Source organism: Rhinolophus sinicus, linkage group LG02 (assembly GCF_036562045.2).
Source record: "Rhinolophus sinicus isolate RSC01 linkage group LG02, ASM3656204v1, whole genome shotgun sequence".
NCBI lineage: Eukaryota > Metazoa > Chordata > Mammalia > Chiroptera > Rhinolophidae > Rhinolophus > Rhinolophus sinicus.
Genome location: NC_133752.1, coordinates 150,941,204 through 150,954,806, shown reverse-complemented (window position 1 = coordinate 150,954,806; position 13,603 = coordinate 150,941,204). Strand labels below are relative to the sequence as shown.

The 13,603-nt window shown below is 35.6% G+C and overlaps 1 protein-coding gene across 2 annotated transcripts in view; it reads right to left on the bottom strand.

Moving 5' to 3' along the window:
* Positions 1–13,603, bottom strand: part of CCNT1 (cyclin T1) — a 35,699-nt gene that overhangs the window by 11,877 nt on the left and 10,219 nt on the right. Inside the window, exons 3-8 of one of the 2 annotated variants that reach the window (XM_019724690.2) lie at positions 13,158–13,286; positions 11,036–11,096; positions 8,995–9,057; positions 6,686–6,731; positions 5,436–5,599; positions 5,203–5,273 (exon numbers count right to left, since the gene is read on the bottom strand). In XM_019724690.2, the coding sequence (XP_019580249.1) occupies positions 5,203–5,273; positions 5,436–5,599; positions 6,686–6,731; positions 8,995–9,057; positions 11,036–11,096; positions 13,158–13,286 (534 nt within the window). The remainder of the gene's footprint in view (positions 1–5,202; positions 5,274–5,435; positions 5,600–6,685; positions 6,732–8,994; positions 9,058–11,035; positions 11,097–13,157; positions 13,287–13,603) is intronic. The other variant, XR_012493994.1, reaches the window with a different exon arrangement.

Genomic DNA, 13,603 nt, shown 5'->3' with positions numbered 1-13,603 from the left:
CAATTCCACTTCTGGGCATTTAGACAAAGAAAATGAAAACACTAATTGGAAAAAACAAATGCACCCCTATGTTCATTGCAGCATTATTTACAATAGCCAAGATATGGAAGCAGCCCAGGTATCCCGATAGATGCATGAATAAAGAAAATGTATGTACAGAATATTCCTCAGCCATAAAAAAGAAAAAGAAAAAATGAAATCTTGCCAATTGCAACAACATAGACAGACCTAGAGAGTATTATACTAAGTAAAATAAGAGAAAGACAAATACTATATGATTTCACTTATATGTGGAATCTAGAAAAAACAAAACGGAAACACTCATAGACACAGAGAACAAACTTATGGTTGCCAGAGGGGAGGCGCATGGGGAAAGGATGAAAAATGTGAAGGGGAATATGAGGTACACACTTCTAGTTATAAAATAAATAAGTCACAGGGGTATAATGTACAGCATAGGGAAAATAGTCAATAATATAATAAATTTGTATAGTGACCACACTTACTGTGATATTGTAAGGTATATAAATAACAAATCACTATGTTGCACACCTGAAACTAACATAATATTATGTCAACTATATTTATCTATAAAAAAAAGTTTTTTAAAAAAGAAAAAAACAACAAGAAAGACCTTAAAATAACTAACTTTACAACTCAAGGGACTAGAAGAACAAACTAAACCCAAAGCTAGCAGAAGAAGGAAATAATGAAGATTTGAGCAGAGAAAAATAAAGAATAGAAAAATCAATGAAACCAAAAGTTGGTTCTTTGAAATAGAAAAAGAAGATCAACAAAAATGACTAACTTTTAGCTAGATGGACTAAGAAAAAAGAAAAAAGGCTCAAACTACTAAAATCAGAAATAAAAGTAGAGCTATTGCTACCGATTCTACAGAAATAAGAAGGATTATAAGAGTACTATGAACAACTGTATGCCAACAAATTGGATAACCTAGATGAAATGGACAAATTCCTAGAAACACAAAACATACCAAAACTAAATCATAGAGAAATACAAATATAAATACCTATAACTAGTCAGGAGATTGAATCAACGATCAAAAAATCTCCCCCAAAACCCTTCACTGATTAATTCTATAAAACATTTAAAGACTACCAAACCTTTTCAAACTTGCCAAAATTTTGAAGAGAAAACATCCCAACTTATTCGCTGAGGCCAGCATTACCTTGATTACCAAAGCCAGACAGAGACACTGTAAGAAAATAAAACTATAGACAAATATCCCTTATGACCACTGATGTAAAAATCCTCAACAAAAAAACAAACTGAATTCAACAGCATGTTAAAAAGATTATACACCACGAGCAAGTGGGATTTAATCCTGGTGGAATGCAAGGATGGTTCAATATATGAAAATCAACCCATATAATATGCCACATAAACAGGATGAAGAAAAAACATGATCATCTCAATTGATAATAGAAAAAGTATCTGACAAATTTCAACTCATTTCCATGATAAAAATAATCAGTAGACTACAAACATAAGCAAACTACCTCAACATAATAAAAGCTATTATGAAAACCCACAGGGAACATCATACTCGATGAAAGACTAAAAGCTTTCTCTGTGACCAGGAACAGGGTAAAGATGCCCGCTCTCACTATTTCTATTCAACATAGTACTAGAAGTTCTCGTCAAAGCAATTAGACAAGAAAAAGAAGTAAAAAGCATACAAATTTGAAAAGAAGTAAAATCATCTATTTGCAGATGATATGCTCTGATAATAGAAAACTCACAAGATTCCACCAAAAAAGTTAGAATTAATAAATGAATTCTGCATACTACCGCGTTCCCCCAAAAATAAGAACTAGCCGGACAATCAGCTCTAATGCATCTTCTGGAGCAAAAATTAACATAAGACCCGGTCTTATTTTACTGTAAGACCGGGTCTTTAATATATAATATAATATAATATAATGTAATGTAATATAACATAGTATAGTGTAATATAATATAATATAATACCGGGTCTTATATTAATTTTTGCTCCAAAAGACACATTAGAGCTGATTGTTCAGTGAGGTCTTATTTTCGGAGAAACATGGTAGCAGGACACAAAGTCAACAGACAAATTCAGTGGCATTTCTATACACAAACAATGAATAATCTGAAAAGCAAATTATGAAAACAATTCCATTTACAGTAGCATGAAAAACAATAAAATTAGGAATTAATCAAGGATGTGAAAGACATGTACAATGAAAACTGCAAAACACTACCAAAAGAAATTAAATAAGACAGTCTCGTAAATGGAAACTTATTCTATGTTCTGGACTCAAAGACTTACTATTGTTAAAATGTGAATACTACCCAAAGCAATCTATAGATTCAATGCAATCCTGATTAAAATACCAATGATATTTTTTGCAAAAATAGAAAAACCCATCCTAAAATTCATATGGAATTTCAACGGATCCCAAATAGCCAAAACAATCTTGAAAATGAACAAAACTGGGCTCACACTTCCTGATTTTAAAACTTACTACAAATCTACAGTAATCAAAAGAGTGTGGTATTGGCCTAAAGATAGACATATAGATGAATGGAACAGAGAGCCCAGAAATAAACCCTCACATATACGGTCAAATGATTTTTGACAAGGGTGCCAAGACCATTCAGTGGGGAAAGCACAGTCTTTTCCAACAAACAGTGTTGGAAAAATTGGATATCCACACACAAAAGAATGAAGTTGGACCCTCACCTACCACATACAAAAATTAACTCTAAGTGAGTAAGGGACCTAAATGAAAGACCTAAAACAATGTAACTCTTAAAAGAAAACATAGGACAACAGCTTCACAACACTGAATTTGGCAGTGATCTCTTGGATATGACACCAAAGGCACAGTTAACAACAACAAAAAGATAATTTGGACTTCATGAAAATTTTTAAATTTTGTGCATCCAAAGATACTATCCAGAGTAAAAAAGGCAACCCACATAGGAGAAAATATTTACAAATCATATAACTGATTAAGAGATTAATATCCAGAATATATAGCGAACTCAACAACAAAAACAACCCGATTTAAAAATGGGCAAAGAACTTGAGTAGGCATTTCTCCAAAGAAGATACACAAATGGCCAATAACCACATGAAAAGACGCTCAACATCACTAGGGAAATGCAAATCAAAACTACAATGGGATACTACCTCATAGCAACTAGGACGGCTACTATCAAAAAACCCAAAAGTGTTGACAAGGATGTAAAGAAATTGCAACTCTTGTGCACCGTTGGTGGGAATGAAAAATGGTATAGCCACTATGGAAAACAGTGTACGGTTCCTCAATAAATTAAAAATAGAGCTACCATATGATGTAATTCCACTTCTGGATATATACCCAAAAGAATCAAAAACAGGGTCTTGAAGAGGTGAGGTATTTGTACACCCATGTTGATAGCAGTATTATTCATAATAGCTAAAACTTGAAAGCAACCCAAGTGTCCGTTGATGGGAGAACAAACAAAATGTGGTACATACATACAATGGAATATTATTCAACCTTTAATTGGAACAAAATTCTACAATATGCTACAAGATGGATGAAAGGGCATTATGCTAATTGAAATAAGCCAGTCACTAAAACACAAATACTGTATGATTCCACTTATGTGAGGTTTGTAGAAGAGTCAAAATCATAAAGACAGAAAGTATAATGTTGTTACCAGGGGCTGGGGTCAGAGGAAATGGAGGGTTATTGTTTAATGGGTATAGTTTCAGTTTTACAAAATGAAGAGTTATGGGGATAGATGGTAAATGATGGTTGCACAATATGAATGTACGAGTATTTGATACTACTGAACTGTATACTCAAAAAATGGTTAAGGTGGTAAATTTTATCTTATTTGTGTTTTACCACATTAGGAAAAAAAGAAGGAAATCCTGCCATTTGCAACAACTCAGATGAACCTAAAGGACCTTTGGCTAAGTGGGATAAGCCAGACACAGAAATGACAAATACTGCATGATCTCACTTATTGAGTAATCTGAAAGAGTCAAACGTGCAGAGGCAGAGAGTAGAATAGTGGTTGCCAGGGAATGGGGAGAGGGGAAACGAGGACGTATTAGTCAAAGGGTACAAAGTTTCGGTTATATAAGATGAGTAAGTCCTCTCTGGGTACAGCACAGCGCCTATACAATACAGTATTGTATACTTAATCGCTTCTTGGCCTTTTGGTTAAGATTAAGTGTAGTACTGTATACTTAAAAATTTGCCTAAGTGTTCTCGCACCAAAAAAAAAAAAGTCACAGCAATCTATACCAATGCTATTAAGGCAATAAAAAAATGAGGTTGTGCATACCTAAAATTCACTCCTGAACATCTATGCCTTATGACTGCTTATGATTCCAGTTAGTCCAAAAGTAAATTGTAGAAATTTTGATGGTTTTAAATGAAATTAAATGATGACCTATGTGCTCTCAAGTCTCCTTTGAACCCTACACAAACTCATTTTCTGCAGCTCACTCAACTCAGGAAAATAAAATCAAGCTTATTTTCTGGATTTCTGAGAAATGCGGGAATGTTTTAAATAAACTTTCCATATGACAGACACTGGGAAAAAATATGAAGAATTCCATTATTCATACGTAAGACTTTGAAAAATATCTGAAATACAACTTTAGACCTCAATCTGTATAAAAACAAAATTCTAAAATCCATTTCAAAAGCAGGTAATGTCAAAGATAAAAATCATGGTATCAGCTCTAACTTAATAACTCTGTATCTTTCCTCTACAAGAAGCCAACACTCTGTGATTCAAAGAAGCCACATTTTTTTCCCTCACAGTGTCCACACAGAAAACACTCAACCAATGTTGCTAACCAAATGACTATATCACAAGAGTTGCAAAACACAAAAATCCTGCTATCACCCACAGCCACTGTCTCGAGGCCAGTACCCAAGCTAAGATGTTGACGTCATGATTATTGCATAACCACACAACTGGAAGGGAAATTCCAAACCTAGGGTACATAACCAGTTCTGGTATATTCACTGGTGCAGTCAAAAGAAGAAAATGGTTTGTTCCACATGCTAACAGCAATAATTTTATTTTTATTTTTATAAACAACATGCATTTATTATTCAGAGTTCTAGTGCTTGGGAAGTCCAAGATCACGATAGTGGCAGATTTAGTCTGGTGGCAGCCACTTTTAAAAGCAGTAATTCTTACCCTCCAATTCCGAATTCGTTTAAGCCTGTTGGGGGTTTTCTCCAGGATCTGTAGAAATTCATGTGTCAGTTCTGCAAATGAAATAGAACATTTAAGAAAAACTCAGAGAGGCAGAAGGAATGAAACAAAAATAACCTCAACTAACTATTTTCATCTGAATCAAGTCACCTTTGGCCAGATATGTGACAGATCAAGATCAAGTGCTTTTCAAGGACCCTTACTCTAAAACTTACCATCTAAAAGTTCCAGGGTCACAGTGGCGTCAACATACTCCCACCAGTGCTTCCCATCAGTTGAGACTGGGATCTCCCAGTTGGACCACTTGCAAGCCAGATGAATGCAGACACAGGCCACCACAGGAGGTGTGTACTGCAGGCTAAATGTGGTCAAATGCAGGCTGACACCAGAGGGAAGGAAACAAGAGAGTGTCATGAGCTCTCAATTCTGAACCCAAAGTTAAAACTCTCCATTATTTAAAAAAAAATAAACACTGGAGAGCAAGAAGGGCAAGAAATATCCAGCGCTCTGATCCAGCACTCAACATGATTTTCCGTTAACCCACCTGCTCAGATAATACCATTTATAAATTTTTGACTATACATCACTCAATCCACATAACTGACAAAGGAACAAAAAAATAAATTTAAAAAACTGGGTACTCAGTTTTGTTTAAAGCAAGGATCAATTATTCCGAGAATAAGCTCAGAACTTCAGGGAAATTACTTTTGATATGGATAATCCCTAAATCAAATACTTAAGGATAAACCCTAAAAATATCCTGTCTCTTGCAAATCTTAAGTCTGGCCTATTTAAAATAAAGAAGAGACAATCACTCTCTCACATGTGAATGTACTTGATTGACGGTTTATTTTAAAATTCCTCCTATCAGGCTATAAAATGAACTTCTTAGCCCTGACAGTCATTAGGAAGTATCTTTGGTTTCTATGAACAACAAGCTTGGAGATAAGAATGAGCAAGTCATTTGGTAATACAAGTTATGTATTAATAATTTTTTCTTTAAAAAGGGAAGAAAAAAATATTACAACTCTTTACACATATATGTGACTATCTATCTGGGAGTGGGGAAAGAAAACAAGACTTTTAAAATACCCTAATTATTGCAGAGTCCACCAATCAGATTTTGTCACTGTCAACGAATTCCAAGATTACGAACTTTCAGAACTAAAACCTAACTAACACATGCAGAATTAAGTAGGCTATCAATCAGTCATAAATAATTATATCACCTTAGCAAATTAAAAAAGCACCATGGAAATTTAAGACACAAATGAAAATTGTGCATAAAAATCAACATTTACTGGAGAATTGTCTATATAACACACTGTATCAAAGATCCATGCCTGGGCCGTTGAGTTCTAGTTACTACCTGACATCTTTCCATATGCCCCTCAAAATGTGACAATCCCAGCCCAAGTAAAGTCCTACCCCAAAAATAGAAAGGGAAAAATATTAAAATATAAACCTGTTGGTTGCCATGAAGTAAGAAGTCTGTGCTAAGTCCTTGCTTGCTAAAAAAAAAAAAAAAAAAAAAAATGGTGAGGGGAGAGGGAAAAAGTTATCAGTTCCATTTATTCTCAACAATTATTTAGTAAGCATTTAATATTTGCAAGGTAGAGAATATCGTGGTGAATGAAGCAGACATGGTCCCTAACCAACAGAAGTTTACATTCTACCAAAAACAGATTAGCAATTTTTAATCATACTATTAGTAATTATGCTGCTTCCAGACCTAGGACTCAAGCTTTACTCTGTACACCAGGAATCTGACACTTGTTTAAAATTCAATTCCTGGGCATCCTCCCTAGAGTTTGACTCACTATGTTTGGAGAAGCACACTAGCATGTTTAACACTAACCCAGAGATTCTGATATAAGAGTTCACTGAAAAATACTTAATTGGGGGATGAACTAATTTGGAGGCAAGATCAGAATCCAGAAGACCTTGACATGTTTGGAAAAGTGATTTGTGCTTAAAAAAAAAAGTTTTAAATTAAGTAACCTGTAATCTAATCTCAAAATCATCAAATAACAAAACTAATAAATTACGAGAAAAACAAAAATTCCTTCTTTAAAAAGAACTGCTCTGGATGACAAAGCAAATTTTAATCTTCCTTAAATATTAGCATCTATCCATCTCTATTTAACCCTATCCTTGCTCAATACAAACCTTTTGATGCTTTCAAAATATAAAGAACTCAGGCAAAACTTTCAGAATTTTCAGGTAAAACACACGTAAGTGAAATACGAAACAAGGCCAATTATCAGTGTGGTCTAAAAAGGCACTGAAATGCATAATGGTGTGTAGATCTTCTTGATACTATTTAAACTAAATGAGAGGAACTAGGTTTCATGCAATTACAGCTACTAAAGTTAATTTAAAATAAAAAAGAAGTTTTGCCAAGGGATTGTCAAGCATGGAAATACTAAGTTCAAATAAATTCTAGATGATCCTCTGGGTGGCCTTTAAGAATATCTAGGGTGGGCTGGCCTGGTGGCTCAGGTGGTTGGAGCACGTACTCCTAACACCGAGAGTTCGATTCCCACATGGGCGAGTGAGTTACGCCCTCTACAGCTAAGATTGTGAACTACAACTCTCCCTGGAGCTGGGCTGTCGTGAGCAGTCATGAGCAGGAGGTTGGCGTGAGCTGCCATGGGCTGCTGTGAGCAGCCGACCAACATCCGCCGACCAACTGCCTAGGCAGGGGGAGCTCAAGGCTCATAACACCAGCATGGGCCAGGGAGCTGTGTCCTACACAAACAACTGGACTGAGAAACAACATCTTGAACTGGAGTGGGGGCAGGGGGAGGCGGAAGAAGGGGGAAAAAAAAGAATATCTAAGACAATCAACCCTACAGTCAAAGATTGCCAATTCCCAAGACATCCTTAAAATTGCTTTTACTTATTCATGATTTGGTGACTTTTTTTTAAATTCATTTATTCGTTCTAACTTGTGTGTGTGTGTTTAAAATCCTCAGACTTTTCTTTTTTCCCCTTCTTCCGCCTCTCTCCCCTCCCCCCCTCCCAACTCCGGTTCAAGCTGTTGTTTCTCAGTCTAGTTGTGTAGGACACAGCTCCCTGGCCCATGCTGGTGTTACAAGCCTTGCCCCCGCCACCCCCCCAGGCAGTCAGTCAGTCACCAGTCATCCATCCGTCGCTCACAACAGCTCACCAGCTCTCACCAGCTGCCAGCCACTCATGGCGGCACACGGTAGCCCATGGCAGCACACAGCAGCTCACGATGGCTGCCGGCCACTCACACTGGCTGCCAGCCACTCATGCTGGCTGCTGGCCACTCACAGAAGCACACAGTAGCCCATGGCAGCACTCAGCAGCCCACAACAGCTCACGCCAAGCTCCAGCTGCTCAAGGCAGCCCAGCTCCAGGGAGAGCTGTTGTTCACAATCTTAGCTGTAGAGGGCGCAGCTCATTGGCCCACATGGGAATCGAACTGGCGACCTCAGTGTTAGAAGCATGGTGCTCCAACCACCTGAGCCACCAGGCTGGCCCGATTTGGTGACTTTTCAAAATCTGCTGCCAGCTTTCACAAACATCCTCAAGAGGCTAATTCTCTTTAAAAAGAGATCATCTATTTTTAAGAACTTGACAGAAAAATCCCAAGTCAGAATCATTCATGCTGATTTAAGCCAGTTAGGCCTTTCAATTTAACTGTTGGTCAAAGCAGTTGTCTTACATGTTTGTCCACAGCAATCTTAGCCTCTAAATGAAATGGTAAACAATTTAAGAGCGCAGTCTCAAGTTGCGATTCCTTACCTCGAACAAGTTGAGTGCACTTTACCACATGTGTATGTGGGTGATCAATTGTTAGCTCAAAGCCTAAAAAAAAAGTAACTGGTTAAAAAGCTAAAGTACTTGAGACATTTTATACATCTTTTATCTGAGTCATCATTAAAGGCCTCCCTTGTTTTCCTGTCCCGAAGCTGTTGTTCAGAGGCTGAATGACACAAAGTATACAGCATGCTTTTCTCTAAGACACATTATCTCAAAGCTATTTACAATATTTTGAGCTATAAGATACCACTAAGATGATAAAGCTAATGCAATCTCAAGGCCCCAGAGGAACCAATACCCTCTAAAACACAAAACATGTTTTAGTGGACAATAGAATATATAGTTGGAAGGAGCAGTTACTCAAGTGATGACTATCTTACAAAGCTTAACCTTAAGGAAACATTTTAAAACCTAGTCGTCTTACCTTTTGTTCCTTTTCATCATCTTAATTACAATAGGTACTGATCATTTTATCCAACCCCAAATGCCCTTTACCAAAATTACTTAAGGAGGATCAGTGTGTCTATAAAAATTTTTTGAGTTTCTCTTTTTGCCTATGTAAATAAAATTTTCTAGATAAAGAAATTCAATTGAGAAATTGACATAGTGTAAATTCTAAAAGGATAACTGATTCTTGCAAATTAGATCTTACTGGTTTCCACATTAAAACATTAATAAAAATTTATTCCACCAGAAAAACAGCATTGTCCACTAAAACATGGTTACATTAAACATAATGTATTTAAAGTAAAAAAGTTAATTAGCAGAAATTAACTTCAGAGATAAACTTTGAAAAACTAATTGTGTATGTGTATATACATATATATATGCAATAAAATACAGCTGTACCAGTAACTTTCCAACACAGCTCATGAAATCCTCCCCTACCTAAAGAGAAAAATGATTGCCAAAAAAAAATAAATCTTAATTTTCCATATCTGCTAAGCTTTTAAAGACAGTCTCTCTGATAAAAATAATAGATAATAACTGATCATCCAAGTTGCCCACGAACCATTATATAGCAGGTCCTCAAGTAACTTCATTCAACATCATTTCACTATAACGTCGATGAAACAAAAAAAACTGATTCTCAGGTGGGGCCACTGTCAGTGTGGAGTTTGCACATTCTTCCCATGTCTGCATGGGTTTTCTCCAAGTACTAAGGTTTCCTCCCATGTCCCAGAGATGTGCACATTAGGTGAATCAGCTTGTCTAAATTATCCCAGTCTAAGCAGTGTGAGTGTGTGTGATGTACCCTGCGATGGAAGGGCATCCTGTCAGGGTGGATTCTGGCCTTGCACTCTGAGCTGCTGGAACAGCTTTCCTGCCACCCGCAACCCTAAGCTGAAATACATGGGTTGAAAAATAATTATCTTATTTTTATTATTCTTTCTTAAATGTTTGTATAGCTTACATTCATTTCAATGTTTAATATTAGAAGTGTTTTAGGTCTTTATTTACAAGTTTGGTGATGTTTTTGTGACCAGAAATATACCATAGGAACTTAACTCTTGTTTGTATCAATCAGCCCATGGTAAAATTAGTTTCGCTATATATTGTTTCACGTAAAGCCAGAGTGTCCAAGGGCCCACTGATGATGTTAAGTGAGGACTTACTGTAGCTTGAATTCCTCCACCTCCACTCTGCTGTTCTGAACTCTGATTACCAGTTTAAAAACAAGTGCTGTAATCTAAATACAATGACAGATTATAAAAATCCACTGAAGAAAAAAAGTTCTTAAAATAGTTTCTGCCATTAGTTAATAGAAAGTTAAAAACTGCCAAACCTTAAAAAGCAAATCATGATTCCTAGAATGAAAAAAAAAAACAGCAACTGCTATTTCAAAGGTCAGCTGTGCCTTTATTCTTTCTTTGTTATAGGCCAGGGTGAAACTGAGCTCTACAACCTCTAGACTTTGCAAAACCTTTCCAAGAGATTTTCCTCCTGTTTACTATTTTGCAAATTTTAAAATCATGTCACATTACATATATTTCTTTAATGTTTTAAAGGAAAATAAACTTACCTAAAGTCTGCAGAATTATGCTTTCTAATATCACCAGATCTTGAACTTGTTGCAGGTAAGCCTGTAGGTGAGAAGACACACAAGGCACAATATGTAAAGTGTAAACAATTCTAACAACCAGTCCCAGGGAAACCAAAGCCACAAAAGGCAGAGGTGGAGTAGGAACTGACATTAATCTTTATCACTATTCAGTATATATTCTGCTTTTAAAATAAAAATGGTAGTATACTGAGAGAGAACACTTGATTCAAAAATGGCTACAGAAAAAAGCACCAGATAGTTGGTTCATTTTCAGACTGACATTTTAAGTTTTAAAGTTCATTTGATGTAGACACATGAAAATAAAAATACGCCTTTTTCAACATTATCAAAATACATTTGCAGAGCCTCCCTACGCAGAGGCAATGTAGGTAATCTCAAACTTCTGACTCCTGTTAACCTTCCCCTGTGGCATAATGCTAGGTTTCTAAAAATTCATAGAAGAGTTCAAACGAAAAGGGAACAAGTTCTCTCAGATTTGTATCTGCTAATATTGTAGCCACTATCCACACACAGCTATTGGACACTTGAAATGTAGCTGGTCTACACTGAAACGCACTATGAGTGTAGAATACACACCGGATTTTGAAGACGAAGTTAATATAACAATATTAATGTAAACTGCCTCATTAATATTTTAATATTGATTATATGCTAAAAATAACAATATGATTAAAGAAAATAAATATGTTAAATTTTTACTTTTTAAAATAAATATTTTAAATACAGTTTAATGAAAGTTAAAAATTTTTAAATTACACTAACTCCCCTTATACTGCCATTGGACACACTGGTCTAGAACTCTAGGAGAATGAGACTTTGGCCAGGAATTAAGAGACTTCTGTTAACTTTCCACTTAACTTTATGATCTTTATTAAGTCCAATAAGGACTTAAACTACGCTAATTCTGTTCCATATTCTGAAGGAAATATGTTCCCCTAATCACCTCACAAGGAACAGAAACTCAAGTGAGAAGTTCCATAAATATACTTTAGAGAAGAAAAAATAAGTGGGGATTATTTTTTTGTTTTATTTTGTTAAAATTATTTTATTTGGTCAATTCTATAGACCAATGGCATTTAGTAGTCACTCTCAAACCTAAATAAAAGTCAAGAGTAATAACTCTTCAGTAAGAGCTACTGTGTAGTCCAGAGAAAATGAAGGAAGTCAAGACACTGCTATACAAAACATTTAATTCACATAATTAGGGCCTATTATCAACACAAAAAGTACACCCCCCAAAAAAAAACCACTTTCTCCAAAATGATCAACAGAACACACAATTCCATTTATCTACTTGATAAAGGATGACTAACGCATCCGAGGTAAGAGACTTAAATAATCTAGTAACAGAAATCCCTGATTTTTCTCCAATTACAAATGTCAGACCTCTCTATTTCTCACAACTCACCAATCCCCAGTCACTGACTTCTAAAGTAGGACAGAGTTTCCTGCCTAAGAAAGTCAAGGATGGATGGAAGAGAAAAAAAAGCTGTATGTATATGCACAGAATAAAGGTCTGGATGAATATAGTATGCTGGAACTGTTATCAGCAGTATCTGCCTAGGAGGAGATGGGGAGATGATTTCACTTTTACTTTAAATGATTCTTAAGTGTTTGGATTCTTTTATAATGAACATATAGAACTTTTGTGATTTCTTAGAAGGTTCTCTTGAAACAGAGAATGGTTAAAATAAATATACATGTACATGATGAAATACTATCTCGACATTTAAAGCAAGTGGAGAATTAATAAACTAGGAAATATTTGGGATAGAGTAAGTGGAAAACTACAAAATATATACATGTATAGCTATTCATAGAAAAGAAGCTGGAAATAATAATGGTTCACTTATATATCTGTGGTCCAAATTATCTTTGTTTTTCTGCATTTCCCAATTTTACTGCAATGAATACAATTTACTTTTGCCATAAAATTTCTATGATGTTTTTGTAAAGGGAAAAAACAAACACGAAAAGGTTTCTTTAACCGCCCCCATTCGGATTTCAATAAATCAGTTACAAAAGTAAGTTATCAGCAACATAAATGAAGAGAAACAGACACGTGTAACTAATCCCATACCTCACTCCTAGTATCAGGAAGTGATTCCTGTGGATGGAGACAAGCATGGGCTACCTTGATGACATGTTCCAATTTTTTGGGCTGCTCCTCTACTTTAGCTGCTAGAAATAAGGCCGCTGGAGCCACAGACTGGATGGAGAGAAAATAAATCGTATTTATTATTTGTGTATTTCTAGATCAAGGTAGATCTAACTTGGTTAAGTCTCAAACCAAGTTCGTTGCTTACCTCAACTTCTGCATCACCTTTTGTTTACGATATTCCCCTACTTAAAATGTCCTGTCCTCTCGTATCCATTAATCCACACTCTCTTCCAAAAACCATCATTTAACAAACTCTCATTAAAAGCTACCTATTCAAAAAGCCACTAGATGTAAATAGACAGCTTTCTATTTAAAATGAAATTCTTTACTAAGTTTGTATCAAAACAATCTATAATTTTTTTTTA